Source organism: Herpailurus yagouaroundi, unplaced genomic scaffold (assembly GCF_014898765.1).
Source record: "Herpailurus yagouaroundi ecotype Mexico unplaced genomic scaffold, PumYag 67793, whole genome shotgun sequence".
In the NCBI taxonomy this organism is placed as follows: Eukaryota; Metazoa; Chordata; class Mammalia; order Carnivora; family Felidae; genus Herpailurus; species Herpailurus yagouaroundi.
The window spans coordinates 10,061,359-10,088,846 of NW_024420586.1; the positions used below are offsets into that span (position 1 = coordinate 10,061,359).

General features: G+C 41.0%; 1 protein-coding gene across 1 annotated transcript in view; it reads right to left on the reverse strand.

Moving 5' to 3' along the window:
• The window catches only part of DMD (dystrophin), a 2,039,083-nt gene that overhangs the window by 676,062 nt on the left and 1,335,533 nt on the right, over window positions 1–27,488 (reverse strand). Inside the window, exons 49-50 of the mRNA XM_040468816.1 lie at window positions 25,133–25,234; window positions 15,952–16,060 (exon numbers count right to left, since the gene is read on the reverse strand). Coding sequence (XP_040324750.1) covers window positions 15,952–16,060; window positions 25,133–25,234 — 211 coding nt within the window. The remainder of the gene's footprint in view (window positions 1–15,951; window positions 16,061–25,132; window positions 25,235–27,488) is intronic.

The window sequence follows — 27,488 nt, forward strand, 5'->3', positions numbered from 1 at the left end:
GGCGCCCCCAGGCATATTTTTAAGATCAAAGGAGATGAGGGGCGCCCCCAGGCATATTTTTAAGATCAAAGGAGATGAGGGGCGCCTGGGTGGCGCAGTCGGTTAAGCGTCCGACTTCAGCCAGGTCACGATCTCGCGGTCCGGGAGTTCGAGCCCCGCGTCGGGCTCTGGGCTGATGGCTCGGAGCCTGGAGCCTGTTTCCGATTCTGTGTCTCCCTCTCTCTCTGCCCCTCCCCCGTTCATGCTCTGTCTCTCTCCGTCCCAAAAATGAATAAACGTTGAAAAAAAAAAACTTTTATAAAAAAAAGATCAAAGGAGATGATATGCACTTGTAAAGAATTCTATAGTTTACGATCATTCGGCTTTCAGGGTTTTGTCTTCTCCATTTCCAGCCTCGCTGGCTGTAGTCATAACTTCTTTTAGTTGCTATTCGTGTGGCAGTCTGGCCATCCTTATCAGTCATTTAGTTGCTGGGCCGCTGCGAATTTATGCCTTGAGTGTACATCTTTAGTGTGGCTTATTACTGTCCTCATCTTTTCTGCCCGCTCATTTATTCCAATCCACTTGCACCCAACGCCGTTCTCACACTGGCTTTTATTACAATGCCTCAGATTTAGCCACATGTGAAAACTATATACAGGTTTCGGGGCACGCTTAAGAGGCACACCGGGTAAGGAGGGAGGTCAGCACGATCCATTGTGATGAGTTCTAACAAGGCTGTTAACTTTGCCCCCTCTTATTTTCGTAGACATTTCCGTATTATCCGGTCCAGCGGCCTTTAGTATTTTTTAAAGCACATAACCCCTGCTTCAAGTGAAATCTTTAGAGGACACCTACCATAAGAAGCAATCCTAAAGAGGAGAGCGCGTGAGTAGTTAAAATTGGAGGTAAACGGAGGTATGGGGACATACTAGGGTGGGGGGGGGGGGGGGGGGGTGGATCCATCACTCTGAGGGTAGAAGAGAAGGCTGTCCAGAAGAGATGATGAAGCCTAGGTTCCTGGTTTGTGTGCTTGGTTGAAGCCCAAGTCAATATTCATTTCAATTATTTCAGGCTGAAGTAAACAGTAGGGTCCACGTATTCACCACAGCTACCAAACAAGGCAAATAGCAGGTACTATTTCTGGAAAGCCAGGTCTGACCAAGCAGGCTGTAGTGTTCCTTAAGAAGAGATTAAATGAAGTGCTGCTTAACTTGGCTTTTATAATTTTTTAAAAATATTTTTTTCATGTTTTTAATTTATTTTTGAGAGAGAGAGAGAGAGAGAGAGAGCAAGCAAACGAGCAGGGGCAGAGAGAGAGGAATCACAGAGGGTCCAAAGTGGGCTCTGTACTGACAGCAGAGAGCCCCATGTGGGGCTCAAAGCCACCAACTGTGAGATAATGACCTGAGCCAAAGTCGGACCCTCAACCGACTGAGTCCCTAACTTGGCTTTTTAAAATTAATTTTGAACTGTAGCAGGTCAATGGACTATAGTGCCTTGTGGTCTTTTCCACATCTACTTTTTATAATTCTGCTGCTGTACTGGCTGTTTGACCTTGAACTGACAGATACAAAACTGGGAGAATAAATAAAACTCAGTAGTTACATTGTGGGAGAAACAGGCCTATCATCTCAATTCCTTTTCTTTTCTCTTTTTTCTTTTTTTGTCCCCATGGCCCTATCTTCCAGGGGAAAGGGAAAAAAGAGTGAGAAATAAAGGTGGCGGGGCTGGGGCGGGGGACCACTAGATATTTCTTTTTACTGAAATCACTTCAATAGCTACAAGGTTGGTACTAAGCATCAAGGGTGCTGCTATCTAAGACTGAAGTCGACACACATAGCTGTAATATAAGATTTGGCTGTCGTGCCAGAGAAGAAAGAAGGGGGAAAGTTTTGCCAGCAGATTGCGCTTGGAAAATACGTTATGAGAGTATGAACGGTGTGACCGAATGGATTCTACAGTCTATGGAGTCCATCGCATCATCTGCATTACCAAGATCAAGTATGTTTAACATCAACATTGAAAGACAGGCATGGACTTCAGGAAGGTAGGGTCTCAGAGCCATGCCGTGACCACTAAGTATTATCTGGTTGTCTCTGGGATGACAACTCTCTCTAATCATTAGTCTCCTCCTATGGCGAAAAAGAAAATCATGCGCTACCTATCGCATAAGGCTGTTGTAAGATAAAATGGAACAACGCACAGAGAATATTCAGCAATGGGCCTGGTATGGAGCAAGGCATTAATGCACGTTAGCTCTAAGATAAATACCAGGTATGTTGAGGTCAATGCCAAAGCCAGGGGGACTGACTGAAATGAAACAGGTATTATTTTTGAAAAAAGCTACAATATGCCTAGGAATTACTGCAATAGAAGCCGACTGTGAGGCCTCTGAGACCCTCTAACAGAGTTAAACATGAAGTGACAATGTTGTTTTGCCTGCTTTACATCAAACCTTTGTTGTTAAAATAGATTTTCTTCAATATTCTCAACGTGAAGCATTTATTCACTCAGATAATAGATACAAATCCATGCATTCAAATGTTCCTCAGAGTCAGAGATCAAGATGGAAATCCCCAGAATCATAGAGATTTGTGTCTATAAACTTGCTTATTATATTCTCATTCAAGGAGGTTGGAAGGGATAGTGTCAGCTTTTTAGCCAGAATCTTTTCATTACTTATCCCTGTTGGGGTTGCTGCACATGCTGTGAGTGACCTCCAGAGATCCCCGAGCTGTATGCAGAGAGCAAACTGAAACTGAAAGCTTTATTAGACAAGTGTGTCCTTCAGATGGTGGGGATGGATGTCAGCCATATTGGAAAAAATAAAATTTCTTGTGAAAGTGGGTCCTGACCTTGAAAAAAAAAATCTCATTCAAAGCAAACGACTCAATTCTGAGTTACGTCCTTATTTGTTAAACATGAAGTGCAGGCTCAGTAGAAAAAGGCACATTTTGCCTTAAACAAATAAAAATCTGTGAGAAAAATAATAGGGCTGGGGCGCCTGGGTGGCTCAGTCAGTTAAGTGTCTGACTTTGGCTCAGGTCATGATCTCATGGCTGTTGGGTTCAAGCCCCACGTCGGGCTCTGTGCTGACAGCGTGGAGCCTGGAGCCTGCTTCGGATTCTGTGTCTCCCTCTCTCTCTCTCTGTCCCTCCTGCACTCACACTCTGTCTTTCTCTCTCTCTCAAAAATAAATAAACATTAAAAATAATCATAAAAAAGGAAAAATAATAGGGCTTCTCTTTTGATCTTGTTGGACTTAGGAAGCCAAAAAGCTTATGACCAAATCAGAGTCAAAAAAAAATTGGTAATATGGAGGAAATAATGTTTTAAATTCACTCTGAGAAGCAAAACTACCTCCTCTACTTATAATCCATAGGGGACATTATAGGAAGTTTATTTATATCTTTTATCCGTACATTTCTTTAAGAATAAAGAATAACCCTGACAACTTGAAGCGACATCAGAGATTGACTAATTTGTATTATTTAGCTCCTGCTTTTTTAATGCTGGAGAACTATTATTTTTGTGGAGTTATGATAATTATCTCAGAAGCAAGAAATGAAGGTATTATAATTTTGACTTTTTATTTTCCTATTGTAGGTCTATGTTACATTTTAGGCACTGGTGCGGTTGGTGCTGATAGCAATCTTGCTTAAATATTAGAATAGGTAGATTGGATGTCTATTTAATGAACTCATCATGCGCTGGCGAGCACTTTGGAAGATGAGAATAAAACATATTTTCTCGAAAAACATTCGCGATAAGAGAGGGAATAAAGTGTATAAATTTTAAGAGGGAGACAGCATGTTACACCATTAAGTACAGATTCTCAGTTTGCATATCAAGACATGGTCAAGAATGAGAGGGAAAGAACAAGATGGGGTGAGATTTAGCCTGCAATCTCTGCATCAAAGCCACAGCATATCCGTATTTGATCAATACTGCAGGCTTAAGAAACAGGATTTACCAGTGAGAATATGAGGATAAACGTATCTGTCAGCTGCTTCTAAACAGAAAAAAGGGTTGAGATACGTAAGAGTACTGACAGGCACTGAAATCAGACTCAGCAGATGAGGGTTTGAGTCCCGATTCTCCCACAAAAGAGCTGGACAAGCACAGAATCACTTCATCTCCTTGGTATTGTAATTACATGGAAGGTAGACTTATTTGATACAACTCCAAAATAAATGTACTATTCATCTGGTCAATATGTGTTAGTTGAACAGGTACTACATGCTAGTCACAGAATAAAAGTTGCATACACAAGAGGGCATGTGTTGATAAATGAGACCTAAAACAGACCGTCCCAGAACTTACAATCTATTAGGAAAAGAAAAATAATTACAGACATAATTTAGAAATCAAAACAATGAGAAGGATATGAAAGAGAAAAATTATGCCCTCAGATTGTATAATAGGAAGCTCGAGAAAGACTGCAGCAGCATGAAAGATGCAAGTGAGATCTAAAGAAGGAACAAGGGGAGAGGTCATCCGGGTAAGAAAGTAGTCGGGGTGGAAACCCTGAGCCCAGATATACCTCAGACCGTATGTCAGGAAGACGGAGACATGCTAAAGGAACTACAAAAGTCAGAGAGGCTAGGCTTTGAAGAAAAAGGGGGACAGTGGAACAAGAAGGGTAAACAGAGGAATCATCACGTAAGACCTTGTAGGACATGAAAATGATCCGCGGATTTACTCTAAAAGCACTGGGACCCCCTTCAAGGATTATAATAAAATGAGGTTTACATTTTGCAGTATTATTCTCTTTGGAGCATGTTTATACAGGGAATGGATTAGAGACAGGTAAATGAGATCTGTTAGAAGGTCAGTCGCCAGGAAAAACCTGACAGTAGCAGAAGGGCTAGAGATGGCTAAAATAATTTGGGAGACGGTTAAGTAATATCAGTAGGACGTGGTGGTCGATTGGACAAGAAAAAGCAAAGGAGGAAGAGGTATTTCTTTATGATTACTTACTGGTACTGGCTTGAGTGGATGGCTGGGGTAATTTCCTGAGACGGGGAACGCAAGAAAAGAAGATGGGTGAGTCAATTCACTAGTTTAATTTTGGATATGGGAGGTTTGAAGACTCAGAGATATCCAAGTACAGATGAATAGTGAGTTACTGGGTGTACGGATTCTTTTGCATTCACTCCAGTCGGCACCCCAGCCCTCTATCACTTCATCCAGGGTTGCTAAGTTCAAGGTTGGTTCTCAGGCATTATCTTACTTAGACATAAAGGCAACATGACACATGGTTTATCACTCCTTCTCTTTCATCTACTTCCTTTACTTGGCTTCTAGGTATCTGTCCTGGTTTTCCTCTTACTTCAATGACTACTCATTACTGTAGCCCTTACCTCTTATGACTGGGGTCCTCCAGGGCCGTCTTTCCATATATTTCCTATCTGCATTCACCCCTGGGCTTTTGCTAACACAACCTCATGGCTCAGCTGTATGCTAAGAGTTGCAGATTTACATCTCTCGACTGGATCTTCCTCGTAACCTCCAGGGCGTATATCTCTCTACCTAGTCTAGATCTCCGTTTGGATAACTAGTAGGCATACATAACTTGATTTGTACAGAGTTCTGTTTTTATATTGTCTCCAACCACTCTGTACCTCCTAGCATCTTACCTAACTCAGTAAATGACAACACCGTTCTTACAATTTTTCTCAGGCCACAAACCTCATTTTCCCTTATCAAATCTGTCAACCGATCCTGCTGGCTCTAGCTTCTGGACACATCCAGAACCTGTCCACCTCCCATCACCTCCACTGCCCCTATTTTGGACAAAACTGTCACAATTCCTCACCTCAATTATTCGATTAGTCTCCTCACTGGTCCTCTCTTGCTTCTCCCCTACTCTTACAGTTCATTCTTTTAAGTTCTTCTTAAAAAATGTTTATTTTTTGAAAGAGAGAGAGAGAGAGTACAAGAGGGGCAGGGGCAGAGAGAGAGGGGAACAGAGGATCAAAGCGGGCTCCAAGCTACCAGCGCAGAACCCGCTGCGGGGCTCCAACTCATGAACCGCGAGATCATGACGTGAGAGGAAGCCGATTGCTTAACTGACGGAGCCACCCGGGCACCCCTCCTACAGTTTATTCTTGACACATCCAGAAATGTCTTGCCGAAACGTATGCCAGATGTTCTCACTGCTGGGCTCAAAAGCTTCTATTGGCTCTTCATCTTACACAAAGTCAAAGTCAAAGTCATCCCAATGGCCTTTCAAGCTCTCTTGATCTAACTGTATCTCCTAACTGCTATCCTCCGCATTTACTGTGCTCCAGCAACACTGGTTGTTCTTCCAATGTGAACCATGCTCTCATCTCATGGCGTTTGTTAGAATGCTCTCCCTGGAATACTGCAGCCTAGAATGTTCTTCCCCCCAGAAGCCCACAGGGCCCACATTTTGGCCACATTCAAGTTTTCATATAAATTTCGCCTGTCCAGTGAAGTCGTCTCTATTGGGCCCACCCTCGTACTCCATACCCATACTCCTTACACTCCTTCCTGCTTTATTTTCCATTGTGCTTATCGCTTCATGACACGCAATCATGTTGTATCGGTTTTCTTTATTGCCTATCCCCACAAAATATCCGCTTCACGAGGATACAGATATTTGTTTATTTTTCTACCACTATATTTCTGAATTAATGTACCAACCCAGAACTCAAAAGAGAGGTGCAGATTGAAAGAATGTGAGGAACTTCAATGTAGAGTCGGTAATTGAAACCATGCAAGTGGATGAGATCACCCAAGAGGTTAAAGGATAAACAGAAGCAAGTTTGCATTACTTCAAACATTTAAAAGCCAGGTACAGAAGGCTGAGCCAGCCAGGAATTGGAAATAAAGTAGCTGCGGAGGTAGGAGGGAAGGATAGAGGAAATGTTTCAAAACAGGAGTGACAGGGGTGCCTGGGTGGCTCAGTTGGTTAAGTGTCCGACTTGGGCTCAGGTCATGATCTCACAGTTTGTGAGTTCGAGCCCCGCGTCAGGCTCCGTGCTGACAGCTCAGAGCCTGGAGCCTGCTTCGGATTCTGTGTCTCTTTCTCTCTCTGCCCCTCCCCCACTCGTGCACTGTCTCACTCTGTGTCTCAAAAATAAATTAATGTAAAAAATAAAAAAAAAATAGAATGACATGACTGGCTAAGGTAAAACGGCAGAAAAATACCAGGTACTCAAACAGTCGTCAAATTTATTATGAGCTAGTAGTACATTACAGCAGGAAGAATGATATCACCATACAGAGGTTGGAAAAGGGTATGGAGGCTTTGTGATTTGACTCAATCAAGAGTAGAGCAGTCATTATGGAACAGGGTCCAATTCTGAAGCCTACAGCAGAAGAACAATATGGAAACACACTCAGGGGGAGTAGGAGGGGGACCCACAGAGATGTTTAAACATTTGAGAAACAGCTTTTTTGTTGACAGGCCATGGGCCCTCATCTGATTTATGCTAAAAAAGCAAAGTTTGAAGGGAGATTAAGTAACAGACTTCTAAGAATGTCTAATAAAGTGAGCAGAAGTGTTCTTTTCCTACTCAAAAATGACTTAGATGGTAGCTGGAACTTGGGATAAGCAGTTGAAAGATTGTCTGGAGTATAACAGCGGTGATGGGACTCCACCTACTCTTGATTTTTTAAGAAGAGAGTAGGCAGTTAACCTTAAGATTGCTTCTGAGAGACAGAGCCTTTCCTGAAGATAGTGGAGAAGAATGAATGACCTCTCAAAGACCTTTCAGATCACAATCTGAGAATCTACAATTTAAGTGCAAACTGCTACAATTTCCTTTGGGAATCCTCTTTCTCTGAGGGTAAAGTTGTATTCACTTTCAAAATGATTCAGCACACTTTTGGAAAATATTTGGAATACAGGCAGAAGTCTTACTTTTGTGGGCTGGGGGGGGGCTATTCTCATGAATATGTTGAAATAATTTTAATTTCCACTTGCTAATAGCTCGAGGAAAATTCAAAAATCCCATATATTCTGTAGTGATTTCCAGCAAAGATCGTTTCTTGAAAGGAGTTAAATAAGAAGGCTAAGGTAACTTTACTGAAATAAACTCTTTATTTCTGTTAAAATGCAGGATATATGAGTAAATGAAAAATCCCTTACGATCAGAATACTTTATTTAACCATTGATGTTATTCCCCTCCTCCTCCAACACACACGCGCGCGTACACACACACACACACACACACACACACAGAAACTTCCAGGAATGCTTCCAACAAGCATTAGAAATGATGGATTAGAACTTCTCTTCCTCTGCCAGTTCAGACCTCAAAGCTTAGCCCCAACCAGACATGGAAACCAAACAATAAAACTGTCAAAAGGTTAAGAGAGGGAGAAGGAAGAGAACTTCATCTTTACAAAATGGATAATGACCAGCTAAACACTCTAGTTTTCATTCTCTTGCAGATTAACAAAGACAGCACTGTTGCATCCACCCTGGTAACTATGGAACGTTGGTGAAGAACCCATCCTGGGACCAGGGACTCCCACCTGCCTGCACTAGAAAGATGTACTTTTGCTCGATGTGACCAATACTAGGGCCTTACTGCCGTCACTTCCCCTTGTATGATGTGACACATCTCAATACCTTTCAAGTACCCTCACCTGCCTTGCATCTCACTGATGCCTACAGATACGGTTTAATCATTTAATTCATGGTGGCCAAGAGTTGGAGGGTCTCTGTAGTGTCTCAGAGATTTGAACGGTCTTGGGGAGAATCTAAAATTCCTTTCTTATAACTGTTACTCTACTTGACGAGGGGACTTCAGAGGTCTGGTACAAAATCTTACTCCTAGTGTATGAGACTTGGAGAACGTTTTTAAGGTTTAAAGGGTTTAATTATAAAGCTGACGATGGTATACACGTGTCTCAGTGTTTTCCGTAGGGTAACCATCTCTTACTGAGGCAGAGAAAGCCTTGGACCCACTGGAGCTGATGTGATTTCACCTAAAGGTAGAGGCAAAGCAGAGGTAATAGTGGGAAACGGGGAACCAGGAAAGGAGATGGGTGGCATCCCTCCTGGTGTTTCTGACAATGAAGGGGACCCAAAAGGTGAGTAAGAATGTGAGAAGTGACAGCCTCCTTCCTTTCTTCAGCAACGATCGATGCAGATAAAGGCCATTTTCACAACAAATTAATCATTTTATCACAATTTAAATTAAACAAATAAATAGTGGTATGCCAAGATTAGATTTAGGCTGCAATTAACCCCATGCTTTTATCAAACTGCCTAGGTATGTCAAGTATTATTGAAATAGCTTTGGAACGCTTTAATCCAACTGTAGAGAGGCAAGTGAAGTTCAAATAATAAGTGTATAAATAACCTTCTATGTGAGTATTTGATATTTAAATATAGCCTTCAAAAATTTGAATGAAGATAAATGAATCACTGCTTGAGTCTGATTAATAGCATAAGCTTTGGAATCAGAGAGACCTAACTTTGAATACCCACTCTGACATGTACTAGCTTTATAGCTTTGGAAAAATTATTTAATCTTTTTATTATTAAGTAGGCTTCACGCCCAGCACGGAGCCCACCGCGAGGCTTGAACTCATGACCCCGAGATCAAGACCTGAGCTGAGATCAAAAGTTGGACGCCTAATCGACTGAGCCACCCAGGTGTCCCTATTTAATCTTTCTGACCCTTGATTTTCTCATCTGCAAAATGGAAATCGCAACAGAATTCATTCAAAAGATCTTATAGTGGCACTAATTCTATGACCTGTTGTATTCATTTCATTTCCCTCGGAGTAGACCCTGAGACAGGAGTTTGAGTACAAGTAGTTTCAAAAAGCTGTGCTGAAGGAGGAAGGAAATGAAGAGCAGTGGGAATAAAGTCTAGACAAGTCACGCCAATAAACAGGTTATCACCGTGGGCAACTGTGGCTCAACCCACTGGAGACCTGTGGTTTGGAACATGCTCTGGAGCCGTCCTCCCCAGGAAGTGAAGAGGAGATATTTATCCATCGCCTCCTGTCCACCAGTGGTTGAATGCCATTCCAGGGATGTTCTCTCCCCAGCATTTCCAACCTGCTCTACAAGCGGCTGAGCTTCTTGTGCAGAAAAGAGTGCCTGGGCAGAATCACAGGGACTTGAATTCAGAAGCCTTGGGGTTTATAGGAAGGACTAGTGCTGAGATGATATGAGCAGGGCACTCAGGGCCAAATTTGACCCACCTGCCCCCTTTGGGTTTCTGTAAATAAAGTGTTAATGGACCACAGCCATACCATTGTCCACGGCATTGCTGCTTTTAGTATGCAATGACAAAGTTGACTGCATGACTCACAAAACTCAAACTCAAAATATTTACTATTCGGCTCTTTACAAAAAGTTGGTAGCACAACTGAGATTAGAATTTAGGCTTCTTGACCTCTAATGCAGCACTTTCACAATTACACTGGAGACTTGCTCTCTCCAAAATTAATTACAGGAAGGGATGGTTTTACCAGTGTTTAATCAACTAGAAACCTCTATTAATGGGCACTTCTATGTGGCTATATATACCATGGTCATTCATTTCATAGTTATTACCCTGGGATGTTTGAAGAACTCCAATATCCTGATTTGGAGTCTTCATATTAGTATGTTCTATATGCAATTTATTTAAAAAAAAATGCTAAATCGGGTATTTTGGAATGTAAATGTTCCCAGACCCAGCAGCTTGTGGATAAGAAAGGATTCACATTGACATTTACAACCAGATTTGCTGGCTCTTTGCCTCCATCTGCCACGCAGGCCTTCAGGCCCATGCAAAGTCCTGTCTACCTACATGTTTCTGAGAATCTCTAGGGGAGCTTTGTATAAGCATGGCTCTTCTCCCCCACGGTCTCCAAGCTGCTAGGCTTGGCCAATACTGCCAGGACTTAGTGTGCTGTCCATCTTCTTGAATGTTTAAGCTACAAAGTTCTTGAAACTCTGAAACTCTTGAGAAGGGGTGGGCTGAAACATCACGGAGTTCCCTCTGGCCTCCACAGCACTGGATTGCACTCAAATTCCACTCCATGTCGCATGGAGGAAGACGGATGAACTTCTTCTTGTCACCACTCAGGCTTATGGTAGTAGTTCTCAAAGTGCAGTCCCAGGACCAGTAGCATTAGCATCACCTGGGGACTTTGGAGAGATGCAAATGCTCAGGCCTCAACCCTGATCTACTGACTCAGTAATGCTGGAGTTGAAACCTAACAGTCTGTGCTTTAATGTGAAATGGGTGATTTTGTTAAATGTTTATTTATTTTTGAGAGAGAGAGAGAGAGAGAGAGAGAGAGAGCGAGCGAACACAGAGGAGGGGCCGAGAGAGGGAGACACAGGATCCAAAGCAGGCTCCAGGCTCTGAGCTGTCAGCACAGAGTCCCAAGCAGGGGTCGAACTTACAAACCTCAAGGTCATGACCTGAGCTGAAGTTGGATGCCTAACTGACTGAGCCACCCAGGCGCCCCTGAAATGGGTGATTTTAATGAAGGTACAACTTGAGAACCAAGGGCAGAGGACATTGGATACGGTCCAACATTTTTATCTCGGCTCCCCCCCCCCTTTCCCCGGTGGGGGGGGTTGGGGGGGAAGGTGGGCCTGGGAAAGGCTCCCATCCCTGTATGCACCCTCCTCTGCAATGACATTCCAGCTCTTGTTTCAAGAGGTGGTCTATCTCTCCACCCGCAGAATCTGAGCTGGCCTTACACCTTCTCTGCCAAGAGAATGCAACAAAAGTGCTGTTGTATGAATTCTAGAGTCTAGGGAGCAAGAGATCTTGCAGCTTCCACTCTCACCCTCTTGAAACACTGGCCTGAGAATGCCATATAATGAAGCCCAGTCCAGCCTACTGGAGGAGGAGAGGCCTTGTGAAGAACCAAGGTTTTGTAGCCAACAGCCAGCTACCAGATATTTGAGTGAGTCCATTTTAGACCATCTGGCTCCTAATGAGATGCCACAGAACGGCACGCACAGAAAGGACCCCCATCAAGGCCTTCGGAATGACTATCTGGCTCATCACGACCCAAACTGCTGACCCAAAGCATCAGGAGCAAGTGAATACCTCTTGTTTTAAGCCATTACATTTGTGGTGTTTTTAGATGGAGATAGGTAACTGATATACTCAGGTATCTAAGCAACAGTGTCTGCAAAAAAATGTTTTTCTCCAGCATGCCTATTTATCCTGTAAACTGAAACAATTTATACAGCTCAGGCAGGACCGCCTCATAATATTATATAATTTAAGTAGGCAGCCAGGAGGGAGTTTCGTTTAGTATTTTTTAAAAAGCGCTTTGGGCCTCAGTTTCCACACATATCAAAAATATTCAGCCAGATGAAAATTTCAAAGATTATTCCAGGTTCAGAGTGCTATAGTTCTAAGAAATTCAAATAGAATAAAGTGATTTCTTCTACTCCCTAAGTAGAAAAAACACAGAAACCTACCTCACTTTTGTCCCTCATTCATCCAGGATTGAGTTAAATAACATTAACTACCGGCGAGCAGCTTCCATATCTAGAATTTCCATTAGCTTCTTGGACAGAGAGATAGCATAGGCACAGCAAAACAAGAACAAAAACAAAACAAAACAAAAACAAAAACAAAAACAAAAACAAAACAAAACAAAACAAAACAAAACACAGGCTTTGGAGCCTGACACACTTGGATTGGAATCCTGGCTCTGTTTCTTCCCAGCTGTGTGCTCTTAATTTAGCTCTTTCCCTCTCTAAGCCTTGGGATGCTCACCTTAGAAAAATTGTGTATACATGTATTTTGCAATTATTTTGAGGATAAAGACATATATGTAAAGGTGAGTAGAACAATAGGAGTGCAATGGAAAAAACTTACTATGATGAATTACATTGTATTTCAACACAGTACATGAGATAATCACCATATATATGAAGCATACTACAAATTAGATTTTCCTTTTTTATACTGTATTTATTCCAGATTATATTTCTGGAAGTCAGGAAGTCAGGAATATAAACAATTCTGAATTCTGATGTTGAGACCACCACATTAAAGAAAGAAGACTGTTTTCTGGGGCGCCTGGGTGGCTCAGTTGGTTAAGCGTCTGACTTCAGCTCAGGTCATGATTTCATGGTTCTTGAGTTTGAGCCCCGCGTCGGGCTCTGTGCTGACAGCTCAGAGCCTGGAGCCTGCTTCGGATTCTGTGTCTCCCTCTCTCTCTGCCCCTTCCCCGTTCATGCTCTGTCTCTCTCTGTCTCTCAAAAATGAATAAATGTTAAAAAACATTTAAAGAAAGAAGAATGTTTTCTTTGAGGAAGAGCAGCTCTGGATCCACCAAACTCCCTACTGGTTCATTTCATTCAATATTTGTGCATTTAACACTTTTGCTTTAGGCCCAGCTCTGTGTCAGTTGGCTACAGGGGATGAAAAACAGCGCCTGCTTTGGGGAAAATTCCTCTCTCCTTCAGTTCTTCTCCAACTCTGACCCCAACTCCACCGGCTCTCACCAGTTGCTTGGGGCTTGAGGGCATTCCCAGACTCTCCCTACTGGCACCAACATGACTAGGGGTGGGGTGGTGGAGTGGGACTCCACGTGCGGGGAGAAGGAAGTAGGGCTGGGGTTGGGAAAGACGCTGCCTCCCACTGCTTCTTCCTCATGTCTGTTCAACCTCTGTTCCGGTATCACCCGTCTGTCTGACAGTCCTCCATGTTGTTCCACTTCAAGGCCTTTGCTCTGGCTGTTCTCTCTGAGCCTACCAGAAGTTTCCCCCAGATACAGGCATGGCTCACATCCTCACTTCCGTCAGCTTATGATGTTCTCAAATGTTGTTAGTAGAAAAGCTTTCCTGACCAAACTGCAGACAATCATGTCTTCATTCCTGCCCCCTTTCTCTCTTACCCTTCTCTCTTGTTCTCCTTGACTATAGCTCTCCAACTCCAGGGCACACACCGAATCACGTGGGGATCCTATTAAAGTGCAGATTCTGATTCACTGGGTCTGGGGCAGGGCCCGAGATTCTGCATTCCTAACAAGTGCCCATTTGACATCAGTCTGTGGATTATACTCTGGAACACCTGACAGAATTGAGAAGGTATCTATTTTCTTTATTAGCTCATGATCGTTCTCTTCCAGAGTATAAGTTTCATGAATGGAGAGACTACCTTAGTCGATTTATTACCCTCAGCACCTAGTATGATGCACAATACATAAAAATTACCCAATAAATGCTCATCAACTGAACAAATCACATATCTTGTTGGAAATCAAAACTGGAATTTGGAATGTATTTTCTACTGGAAACATTATTGCTACATTTAGGTACTTTATAGATTAAATAGATTTCTGTGCCCTGGCTTTAGAACCTTTCTACCATGTATAACATGGCTCAAGTAGGAGCATAAACCCATAATTATGTTCAGAGTTCAACAAACTTATAAACGAATCATTGGAACCCAATCTTTTTATGGAGTTCCAGACTGAGGCTGAACACAGCAGAGAAAGTTAGAAAACAGCTACCAATAAATGATTATATAGCAACAAACTATGCATATGTGCTGAGGGAACCAAAAACTATAGGTCATAAAAAGAAATAAACATGATATAATTACTGGAATATAAACCCTGATACAGCAATTTTAGTGCCCCAGATTGACAAACAAAACAAAACAAAACAAAACAAAACAAAACAAAACAAAACAGAAAAAGGAATGCTTGCACTTCTTTTTCAAGTTTCTAGTGTCATTAAATGTAACTCTGATGACTACTAAGAAGCTCCAGGGGGCACATGAGATGCACTGTCCCCAGATTCTATGGCGTCTTTTAACCCAAACGCTATTTATGTCTTCTATGGAATTATCATCGTGCTACCCCTGGTGGTGGTATTTCCAGTGTGGTGTGTTTCTACTTGACATAAAATAAAAATCAACTTTACTTGAAGAATCAGTCACCATGCTTCCATACTTCAATCATTTGATCTGTGAAAAATAGACAAGGCAAAAAACAAAGAACTCCTCCCTCCCGAGATGTTTTTAGTTGTGCCTAATTATAGAACGGGTACAGCAAAATCTTCCGGCTCCCTTCCCCCGAGATGCAAAGCCAGCATTGACACGTGCCACGAGATGTGATGCATACCTTACACTAGCGAAAGAATAAGAAGTGAAATAAACTGGAAATATTCAGTAAACACAGAAGTCAAAGCTATGGCTAAATGAAGAGACGTTCCTTCCCAAGTCTGCTTGTGGCAGTCATGGTCTAGTTTTCTTCTTCTTGAACCACACATGGAGGAGCTCGCAAAATTGCTGTCAAAAGGGACAGGGGGGAGATGCTAGGAGGATTCCCTGCGGTTTCAGCGATTTGTATCGGCATATTTGAAGAAAACTGTCTAAATGATATAGGATTCACGGCGACAGAATCCTCATGTATTCAGTCTAAGCCTGTACTCAGGTATACTCCACCCCGATCCCCCCTTTTTGGGGTCAAGTGTGTTGACCCTTGGGGGGTCCATCCCTGCTGCCTGGAGCGTTGGTTGCTGATGGTATTGCTTACTAGGAATTGCTTTTGGCCCCCAGAAAAACTCCTTCGAGGTCTCCCTTTCACCCCACTAGGCAGCCCAAAGCCGGACAATGACTGGCTAGTTCGGGAAGACAAAGGCCACCTCTCTCCCTGCAATTCAGGATGGCTCGCGGGGCCAGCCCAGCTCTAAGGCTCCCGTGGATGTGGCTGAGGCCTCTGTCGTGGTAAAATGATTAGCCTCATTCGCAGTCTACTGCCTCTCTTTGTCATCAGTGTATCTCTGGAGAACACGCCCCAGTATATAGTTGTCATCGGGCCATCTGAATCAGAGTCTGTTCCCAAGGAACCTGCTCTAAGGCATTTTGCATAGTAAATAACACTAAGGTTTATTCCTATTTTCATAACTGCAGCAAATTTTTCCTTATATCCAGAGAGCACCTCACTGTTGTGCTTCTGAGCCAATCGCTATGGCCAAAGAGCATGTGATTCAGCGCACTTACCGGCTCCAACGGCGGTCAGTCTGGGAGCTGGGCCAGGCTGCTTTGCCTTGAGCTCTTGAAGTAAGTGGGTTACTGCCTTCCAATCAGAGCTCAGATCTTCAACCTTTCTCTGTAATAGAAAAGCACACATGTTATTTATTTGATTAACACCTTGAAGATTACTTAATTCATGATGTTATTCGTTTTGCGTGTTCATTATTGTATTTCTATTATGTTTTACTTTTAAATTAATTTTTCTGGGGAGAACTCCTTGCATAGGTATTATAATTATTTTAGCCAACCGCCTTACAAATATTTATTGATTGTTGGCTGCATTCAGGCTCTTGCTCCGGGCACAATTTCACTGAAAGGAAGTAGAATGCAAACCTTAATCAGAGGAAAACGAACACACAAACAAAACACGTTGTCATGTCAGCAACCATCTTGACCCTCTCAAACAGTATCTGGTGCATCTACATAGGAGAATTATCCAGCATATATTAAAAGATATCATGATGTTCGGGTTCACCCCAGATACATTCTATTAAAGCCTCTTGAAGGGAGACGGTGTGGTACACCTGGGGATATGACACTCAGAGTTCACTTCAAGGAAGGACACTTGTCCCAAGTGGTGGAAAAGGTGTCAGGGGTCCTTCAGGGACTGTCGCGGTTGCAGAGAGCCACCTTGTGCAAGAGCATGCCCTTCTCAGGGCAGCCCTCATTCAAGGACCGATCAAGGGGATGGTATAAAGGGCCAGCCAATTTTTCTCAAAGCAGGACAATTTTGAAGTGTCATTTCAGCTCCAGAGCTCGCAGTGGAGTCACCGAGCCTGTATGTGGCCAGTAATGTGCTGGTAAACGTTACACAACCGGCTCTCTGGAGAAAACAATCCTAATCTTTGTGTTTGCCAATTTCAGTGGTGTAAGCGGCCCTATACTAGCCAATTCCAAGTTACCGAGATGCCAAGGGGCTCACGAAATGCTGGAAAATTTGACAACAGTCCCTCATGAGCAGATGCAGGCTGGCTCCAGTACACCCGTGGTCAGCCATATGGTTATTTACTGCCCTCAAAATGTGAACAGAAGGCACACGTGTTGGTTCTGGGCTGAGGCTTTTACAAGACGGGTGAGGCTTCTCTACCCTGTCTACTGCTGTGAGAGCATCAGAGTCCCCTGGAGGCTTTGTGGCCCCAAGGTAGCTGGGTCCCAGCTCCAGAGTTCTAGACTCTGCAGATCTTGGGTGGGACCTGAGAATCTGCCTTTCTGAGAGTGTTCTAATCGATGCTGATGCTGATTGTCTGAAACCAAAGCCTAGGGTGATCATTCTACCTAACGAGTTACCTAAGCATCTACAATGGACTAGGTAGATAAGCACCATCCTTGAAAGAAATACAAAAACAGGCCCTTAACTCATTGTCTATGCGACTTAATTCTCTTAAGAAATCCCATTTGAGAAAATCTGCCAAGGGAATACTAAAACAAAGACTAAAAATTCATCACTTCCTAACGTATATCATCTATGCTCTGATGATTCTTCATGTCTATTTTACCCGACCTGAGAGCAAATCAGGGCTTTCAGTTTTGTTTTGTTTGGTTTTTAGTCCACAGTTCATGTTGTTAAACATTCGCTATCTCATCAGAGAATGTAACTCTTTATTTATTAAAATACAAGCCTTGAATCCAAAAGCAAACAAATCATGCCTCCGATCAGTGAGGAAACTCCCACCGAAAGTCATGACGCGTGGAAGATGTTTTTCCATTCTGACCTCAGAGCTAAACGCTGAGAATTAAGTATGATAAAAGGCTAATGAATTAAAACATATGTGGTCTCCTGATTCCCCTGCAAAGTTGCAGTGACTTCACAAGGACAGACTATTAAGAAAAACCACGTCGATAACAAAAAGTAGCAATAAATAATAGGGAGGAGATACTAAACATAAAAGCAGATATTTAGAAAATGTATGGCCTTGGTCATTTATGGCAGGGATAACAGGGCAACATATGGCGAAGTCTCATCATACACCATTTAACTTATAGAAAGTCACCTATATGTGCTGAGATAAAGAGAATGAGAGATTACAGACTGACTCAAATACTGCTGGGATCTGCCCCCTCTTTCACTCAATAAGCATATGGTTGCAGAGTGGCCAAGGAGAGATGGGGGTTTTCTATGGCTACCGTTGCCTTAGGCACCACTCTCTTCTCACAGTATAAGCATCTCACTGCCCTCAGTTGGCTTCTGATATTTAAAGATAATATCTTTTATCTGACAGCCTGGCTTCTAAAAGCAAATTAACGACTTGATCTGGCTCCTAACTGAATGAACAGTGATCTGTGTTCCACTTCATAGTCCATGTGCATCAGCGTATAACAAAACAGAACAGCAATTGATACTTACAATGATGCCCCTGAAAATAAAGAAAAGTTTTAAATTCCACTGTGTTTTACAATCAGAAGTCCTGGGTTTCAGGCTTAACTCATTACTACAGCTTATGTGATCCTTGGCAAATCAGATAGGTCACTCAGATTTATCGTCCTTGAAACGTGGATATAACACTACCACCTAACTCATAGCTTTGTTGGAGAAACGAAATGAGATATTTTATGAGAAAAGAACTCTGTGAACTGCAAAATGCTATAAAATCGTTGGCTAGTTATTAATGAGGCAAAGCAAAAGATGGTCAATAAAAATTTTCATTAAAATATTAAAATAAAAATATTTCAATGCTTAAAGGACTAGATTTTGGTTATCCTAAAAATAACATGTATATATATTCAATTCCCTTTCATTAATACATACATTCTGCACAGTCCTTTCATTTATTCGAACGTTATCTTGGCCACTGTTATTCCCAGATGGGTAAATGTGGTACTATAATTTCAAATGCAGAAATTAAAAAAAAAATTCAGCAGCACCCCCAATGTACCACAAACATCTGGGGATAGCGCATACTGTCAGAAACGCAGTAAGCTCAGAATTGTTTATTCCCCAAACTTTCATAACGACTAGCAAATAATATCACATAAGACGGCTAGAGATTTTGATTCCGCTGGTCATGGAAACACTCTCACAACTTCTTCAACCATCTCCCGGACTTCAGAGTTGAATTCGATTATTTATATATGATGGCAGTTTCGGTTGCTTGGTTGGTTTGGTTTTGCCTTTTGGTACTCTGGCAAGTGCCCGGATCTTCTACCCTCTCATCTTTGCTCTGAGGACGTAAACTTCTTTGAGGCAGCAAAAGATGTTTGGCTGCAGCAAGTAATGTGGTCTTTACCACATAACATGCTTGAAGCAGTACTTGAGACATATATAAAAGGTAACGATTTCCTCATCTTGTTAGTAATCGTGAACCAAATTTAAGGGTATAAAATAGATGTCTAAATGTTGACATCTTTAAATATAAAATCAGTGGACTAATAGCTATTGAGTCCTGTTCTTTTTTTTTTTTAAGTTTACTTATTTTGAGAGAGAGAGAGAGAGAGAGAGAGAGAGAGAGAGAGAGAGAGAGAGAATGTGCGCACTCAAGCAGGGGAAGGGCAGAATCCCAACCAGGTTCTGTGTGGTCAGCTCGGAGCCCCATGTGGGGCTCGAACTCACGATGAGTGAGATCATGACTTGAGACGAAGTCAAGAGCCGGATGCTTAACCGACTGAGCCACCCAGGTGCCCCTCAAGTCCTGTTCTTGATTAGATTTCCAGAATTTAAACATTTTGAAGATGCTAGGTAAATTGCAGATCTCAGGCTTTCCCCACAACTGCAGCAGATTCCTATTTTACCCAAAGGGAGAAACTTTGAGAGCATCTTTTAAAAATGGTAAACTGAGTTCCATCAGAGGGGGCTTTTGCAGCTGAGCATTGCTTTCCATTGTATATAAGTTGCTTGGAAATAGTCATTAATGTTAAGACAATTGTATCAATGTGAAATTTATTCTTTATGAAGAGGAGAAATTAATTATAAGAAAACATGATTTATGAATATAGTTTTCCTTTTTTATTTTAAAACAGAATATAGTTTTAAACTCTATGTGAGTTTGGGATTTTCAAAGTTTAAAAATCTTATATCTTTCTCCTCTGTCAAGAGTTGGCAGGAGATTAATATCTGCTACATAAATAAATGAATCCACCCATGGCTCTATATACACAGACATGCATGTGAATGTTGTAATTGAAACATCTATGTCTCTTTGTCTCTTTATAAATGTAGTTAGTACAGTTGAGGGTCAGGGGTGAAATTCAAATCTCTCAATGCTTGCCCAGTTCCAGCATCAGCTACTAAGTAAGACTAAATTGAGACTTTCCCCCCAAATATTTCCTCAGAAAAGTGTTGACTCCAATTCAATCCTCAGAATGTCTTTTCTGTCCCATTTTTTTTTTTTTTTTATTTTGAACAACAACAACAACGACAAAAAACCCTTGCATAGTGGCCGGCAGGAACCTCAAGAGATGGGAATCTGGGATGCTTATAGAAGTCATCTGACAGAATTGGTTAATGATAATTTTTAAAAGGTGAAGGTTGGTAAACCATGATCAATTATTCCTAGGGTATACCCTCACACTTACCACTGGTGAAGGCCATTGTAAACAAGTCTTGTAAAGACAGTTTAGAAAAGCAAACGAGTAAGTGACTCTGATGAGGTGATCAATAATACATATCTAAGAAAAATGAAAAGATTCTCTTTCCTAATATATTGTGAATGGGCAGTGAGCTTGGGGATAAAGCTTAGGGCGATAACATTGAGGAATTAAAAAATGGCCCTTCTGGTAGTTGGCACCTAGCTAGGCGTGATGGCCCCAACTGAACATGAAGAGCAGTCACAGAAAACAAATTAGACAGACATGACGCCATCCCAGTGCCATGTTTGAACAATACAGAGATGAGGCCACTCTGCCACCACGAAAAGGACTAATAAAAAGCACTGTTACTTCTTCAACAGGGACAGCTCCGCCCTACTTCAATCACCTCACCTTCTAGATGAAAATTATTAAAGATACACAGTCATCACATTAACTCTGTTGACAGCATCTAATCCAAATGGCTTCCAATTCCCTAATTCCTCTTTAGAAGCCAAATCCTGTAAGCAGCTCTCTCTAACCCTCTTTTACTGAGATGCCCCACTGTCTCCCTGGGGCGATCTCTTTCTTGCTGCAGTCAGCTAAAAATCCGAACAGTTTGATTATAGGGATGTTCCTAGTAGTCTTTGGGCAGAGAGCTATAATAGCATCATACAGGAATTCAGACAGTGCACATACCTTACAAGGAAGATGGTGAGCTCTAGAATTCTGGAATATGCATATGAATGGTGTGAATGCACTTGTTTCATAAAATATAAATATGACAAACAGCACTTCTACAAAGTGTGTTATTTTATAAAATGAGATTTAAAATATGGAAGTACTGCTCAATTAAGAAATGAAATATAATTAGACATTTGCAATCTCATCCACATTCTTAAATGTTTATAAGTTGCTCAAAATCCATTATAGATTTTATTTTCCAAATGGGAAAGTGGGGCTCTCCTTATTTCCAAGCATATGTAATTAGCATTTATTCAACTTCTCACGGCCTAAAACTTTTCCTTGAGTGTAAAGCTAACTTATGTTTAAAAAAAATTAAATTCTCCTATTCTTCTATTAATAAATTTAAAAATCTCTCAGTAATTCTTTCCCCAGCTTTTCCTATTAGTACTGACATGGAAATTGTGCTCACTAAACGAGTGAGTCAAAACGGACCTATTTGGGGGGAGGGGAGGCAGAGCAAACCAGCTAGTTTCATCTCATCACCTCAACAAGGAACCAAGACATTTAAAATTCCATTAATGCTCTCAGTTCTAATATATGGAAGGTGATATAAGGATTTCAAAATATACACATTTTAAAAGTTTTAACAGAAAGTGTAGTGCTCCACGTGGAGTTCAAGAATGAGAACCCATTAAAGAAGATGTCTTCCAACTGCTTTAGTTCACAAGAGAGTTATGAACACTTTAAAAATAAAAAAAAAAAAATTAAAAACAAACAAAAAATAGAGTTGTTTTTTTTTTTTTTGGTAGTTGTCAATATTGTTGTTACTGATGGCAGCTGTTATTGCTGCTTTTAAACTGCAAAATTATTCTGTGGAAAGTGGAACATATTAAAAAAGATCCTATCAACAGCATTATCATAAAATATTATTAGCAAAGGGATAACTTAAGTAAAATGTTTAACAATTCATCTAATTTAACTGACCAATTTTCAATAATTTCTGAAGATGAAGGAACCAGATGCAAATCAAATCAAATCAAACTGTGTGTGTGTGTGCATGGGTGTGCATGGACGCGTGTGTGGGGGGGGGGGGGTGGAGAGAAAGAAGAAATGGAAAGCAAAACCATGATGCTTATTTCTTCAATCATATTCTTCTAAAAATTTTCAGCATTGTCGCCTCAGAGATCCGTGCTATGTTCATGTCATTAGTAGAAGTGTCACGTAATATATGTTCCATCTTTAACAGGAAATTCTCAAAGACAATAAGGAAGAAGTGGGTTAGTCAGGGATGAGAAAAAGAAAAACTAAAAATTTACTATCTTTGAAAATTAAAGAAATCCTAGTGAGGTTGATGAAGTGAAGGAAAGGGTGGGGGGTAGTGAACAGCGATGAGCCCAGGTCATTCTTTTCTGTCTCCTCAATTAGAAGGTCTGCAACCAGAGGATATACTAACTGTGCATTTAAGTATTAGAGCTTATATGTATACCATGAAGAAGTTTCATTTTCTTTTTTAAGAATGTCACTTTCTTCTTAACTGTTAGTATTTCCAAAAGAAATTTCCCCCAAACGCAAAACCAAACTTTTTTCCTGAAAATGTGCTGCAGGCTACTCAGACTCCTTTCTCTTCCATTAAGGAGTGCGAAACAAACAAGTTAAGGAGAAAAAAGCATTAAGGAGTAGCACGATTGTTAAAATTTGTATATATACGATGAAAATTGAAAGAGGCTTTGTTTATGGAGTCAGAGCAATGGACCACCCTTCAGAAAAATCATCTCGTAACCTTTATAAAGCAGTTTTTGATCCATGCAGAGATGTAAATAGTCCCTCCAGTTTGTTGCCTTGTACTGCTGGGTTCTGTATTCCGAACTATGAAGGGGTTTTTGAGCCTCCAACATTTCTGGCTACTACAACTCCCAGCTCATCTCCAGGTGTTTCCAAGGTCATGGTCCATATCAAAAGTTGCATGTGAATCAACTATTTCTCTACGCCCCACTCTCCCAAATCAATCTTTCCCTTTTGACTCTTGATTATCAGCTTGATGCACTGATTCTTCTCCAAACCCAAGGGACAAATGGTAGAACAGGGATGAGTTTTCACTTAAGTTCTGCTTCTCCCAAATAAGCTGACTTAAAAGGAAATGGGAACGGAGATAGAGAAAAGAAGGAAAGAGAGGGCTGACTCTATAAAGTGGTTTTAAGGAATGCAGATGAGAAGGAAAGTTAGCATCTTCCTGTTCTTTCTTTTATATTTATATTATATATTTATATTCCCCTTTTATATCACTAATGCGAAGGCAGAAAGCAGGTAATGCTCATTCAGACAGTTCTGGTCTCCGAGTGGCCCAGGAGTTGAAGGCTTGAGTGGGAGGTGTGATAAGTTAGCATCAACAGCTTGGATTGTTTACATATGATGAAAAAAAAAATTCTCATCGGCTTTCAATTAAGAATTTTCCCTCTGCTTTTGTTTTGTTTTGTTTTGTTTTTTACAAAGGCACAAAAATAAAAGAAAATTGTGCCAAACCCGGCACGGAGTCTTTGACAATCAAACAAGAGTTGACAGAGTAGACCTATGGAATGGTCCATTTATTTGTTTCACTGCTTGCTACCAGAGTCCCTCTGATAACGAAGGAAAGGGTCTGCTTAGGGAGTGGCTTTCTGGAGAGTGTACATTTCCAGCAGAAACACTGGAAATTTGCTGCTTTCGGGGCCTTCGCCAGCTCTCCATTCTAAATACTGGGCACAGTGTTACCTTGTGAATACTGTCATACCAGGCTTGGAATTGGATGCAAATTATTATTATTGTTTTGGATGTAAGGAATGGTGACAATGTATTCCTGAATAAATGTCTATCGGTATCTACACACAAATCTGTGCCTTTTAGTATCTGGTGATTGGACATATGTTTCAGCTAAAACTTTACATTTACCTAAGGAAAAGGCCCTTGTAAACTGTAAGAAAAACAAACAATTTTTAGAAATGAAGCTTGGGCCACACAGAAGCGGTGACCTTAGAGACAGAGTCTAAGTCATGGTAATGTTGTTTGCAAGGACAAACTAGTTCTGTATAATGAGGTTACTGACCTGCACTGCTTTAGAGCAGTTTTAAACATGAGGGTGAGGCTCACTGAATCTCAGCCTGCAATGTTAGCTAGAGAAACCAGGACTGATCAATAAATAGCCACCATTGCAGGCTCTCAGGAACCTTCATCATAATGGGAGCCATTGTAATTTTGGTCAGGTAGAGAAAATAAGGTAACCTATACCTACCGTCTATTTATCACTGGACTCTCATTTGCAAATGGAAGCCATTAATTAGCCATTGTTTTTGGCTTTCCATTTCTCTCCTCACGTAATAGCCTGCGAATAAATGCGTCCTAGACTTCAAAACGTACATGAGGAATGGAAAGAAGTAGAAAGCTTTCTCCCAGGCCTGTTTTTTACCAAAGAGAGAAGCAATTACATGACATTTCACTAAAGATTCTTGACCCAATAAAGTACTAAAGCCCAAATGCCAATTTTCCTCTTTCATACGAAAAGAGTGTAACAGAGAAAAGAAAGGTCATGGACCATATTGTGATTCTTTACAGCTGGTGGAGACAGACAGTATGATGCAGTAGCTTGATTTGAATTAAGCCAAACAATATGAAAAGCATCAAGGTTGGCAAGCAAAGCAATAAAGCCTAAAGAATTTAATCTACCTTGAAGGTGGGACTACTTTCTGTATGGATGGCAGCACACCGGGACAGAAATGAGTCCTTTAATGCAATGACTCGTTAATAGCCTTAAGATCACAATATATAAATAGGATATGTTGATCAAAAAGACAGCTCAGCCTCTGCTGTTGCGGCATGGGCGATATTTCTTTACAAGTTATTTCATTGATTATAAATAGACCACGTCAGTGGCAAATGTACAACAGGAGAAGCATAACCCATTATGAGGTAATGGATATCGCTTCATTACCTTCACTGGCTCAGCGGCTGGTTTTTCCTTGTACAAATGCTGCCCTTTAGACAAAATCCCTTCCACATCCGGCTGTTTAGCTTGAACTGCTACTTCAATTTCCTGGGGAAAAGAACACATACAGTGCAGATGAACTTCACAGTTAGCAATAAAATTACTAAATTTAAATATACCCTTGGAGACTCCACATGTATTGCAGACCAATTTCTGCATGGTACATGGGGGCACACAAAGGTAGCTTTAGCGCCGAGGAAAGAAAGAGAGGCCTTTGGGAAATGTACTAACATTGAAAATATTTATCTGAAATCTTCTCGAATCATATCCTAATACTATTCAATAGAAACACAGACAGTAGCTTTGGTTTTCAAAATCACTTGAATGCAATGAGAAATATGATTTATGAATACGATTAACATGGATAAGTGCTATTGTTAACTTCAGTAATCTCCGTAATCCTAATGTTCATTTTACTTTGGAGACTCCTTATTTTAACAGGATTCTCTTGGGCTTTGGATCCAAAATTTCGTTTCAAAATAAAACCAAATAATTCTTCCCACATCACTGTCAAGATTAAGTTTCTTTCCAAAGAGTAAACACTTAAAGCTCAATGTCAAGGCTTATTAATTATTAAGCAGTCAAATTAAAAAGGCCTTTTGAGGAATGATTTAATTATTTAAAAAAAAACTTGTTTGTTTCCCTTAATCTAGAGAAGACTGAAGAAGGACCAAACAAACAAAAACCTCTTTAGATATGAATATAAAGTGTTTTGTTATTGGCTGCTGTCTAGCTCGCTTGAAGAGAGAACAAAAGAAATGTGCATAAATTGAAGCTGAAGGAAGTGAAGTTAAATATTACAGAAGACTTTTTGGATGGAACACTTGTTAAACACCAGGATGGAATATCGATTAATCAATGTCAGGCGTCAGTCAGGGCCTGGGCAATCTTCCCCAGATAGCAACTCCTGATTAACCCATATCTCCCTTCCTCCCTCTCCTACCCTGTCGCCTCCCAGCACTGCTATGTGTACGTGTCTTCATGTCATTGCTTCCTTTATATACTCTGTTTGTATCTTTTTCTCTCTCAGCCCATCAGAACAGGGGGTCCTCTGAATCCAAATTACTGTAACTTATATGGCACAGGATGGTGTCTTGCCATGTATGGGTGTTTAGCACACCCTCTTGAAAAGGATTATTTCTTTGGTTCTTATTATAATAAATACCACTGGAAGGTGGACATTAAGACTAACCCCGTGCATTAACGGGTATGTGTGCAACACACATACTTACACACACACACACACACGCACACCACCTACAGGAACAATAATTATAGAAGAAATAAAACCTTACAAGAACTTTCTTATTACAAAAATGGAACAACATTCCATGCTCATGGATTAGAAGAATAAATACTGTTAAAATGTCAATACTACCCAAAGCAATCTACACATTCAATGTAATCCCAATCAAAATTGCACCAGCATTCTTCTCAAAGCTAGAACAAGCAATCCTAAAATTTGAATGGAACCACAAAAGACCCTGAATAGCCAAAGTAATATTGAAGAAGACCAAAGCGGGAGGCATCACAATCCCAGACTTCAACCTCTACTACAAAGCTGTAATCATCAAGACAGCATGGTATTGGCACAAAAACAGACACATAGACCAGTGGAATAGAATAGAGACTCCAGAATTGGACCCACAAATGTATGGCCAACTAATCTTTGACAAAGCAGAAAAGAGTATCCAATGGAAAAAAGACAGTCTCTTTAACAAATGGTGCTGATAGAACTGGACAGTAACATGCAGAAGAATGAAACTAGACCACTTTCTTACACCATACACAACAATAAACTCAAAATGGATGAAGGACCTGAATGTGAAACAGGAAACCATCAAAACCCTAGAGGAAGAAGCAGGAAAAAACCTCTCTAACCTCAGCCACACCAATTTCTTACTTGACACATCTCCAAAGGTAAGGGAATTCAAAGCAAAAATGAACTATTGGGACCTCATGAAGATAAAAAGCTTCTGCACTGCAAAGGAAACAATCAACGAAACTAAAAGGCAACCAACGGAATGGGAAAAGATATTTGGAAATGACATATCAGACGAAGGGCTAGTATCCAAAATCTATAAAGAGCTCACCAAACTCCACACCCGAAAAACAAATAATCCAGTGGAGAAATGGGCAGAAGACATGAATAGACACTTTTCTAAAGCAGACATCCGGACGGCCAACAGGCACATGAAAAGATGCTCAAGGTCACTCCTCATCAGGGAAATACAAATCAAAACCACACTGAGATATCACCTCACGCTGGTCAGAGTGGCTAAAATGAACAAATCAAAAGACT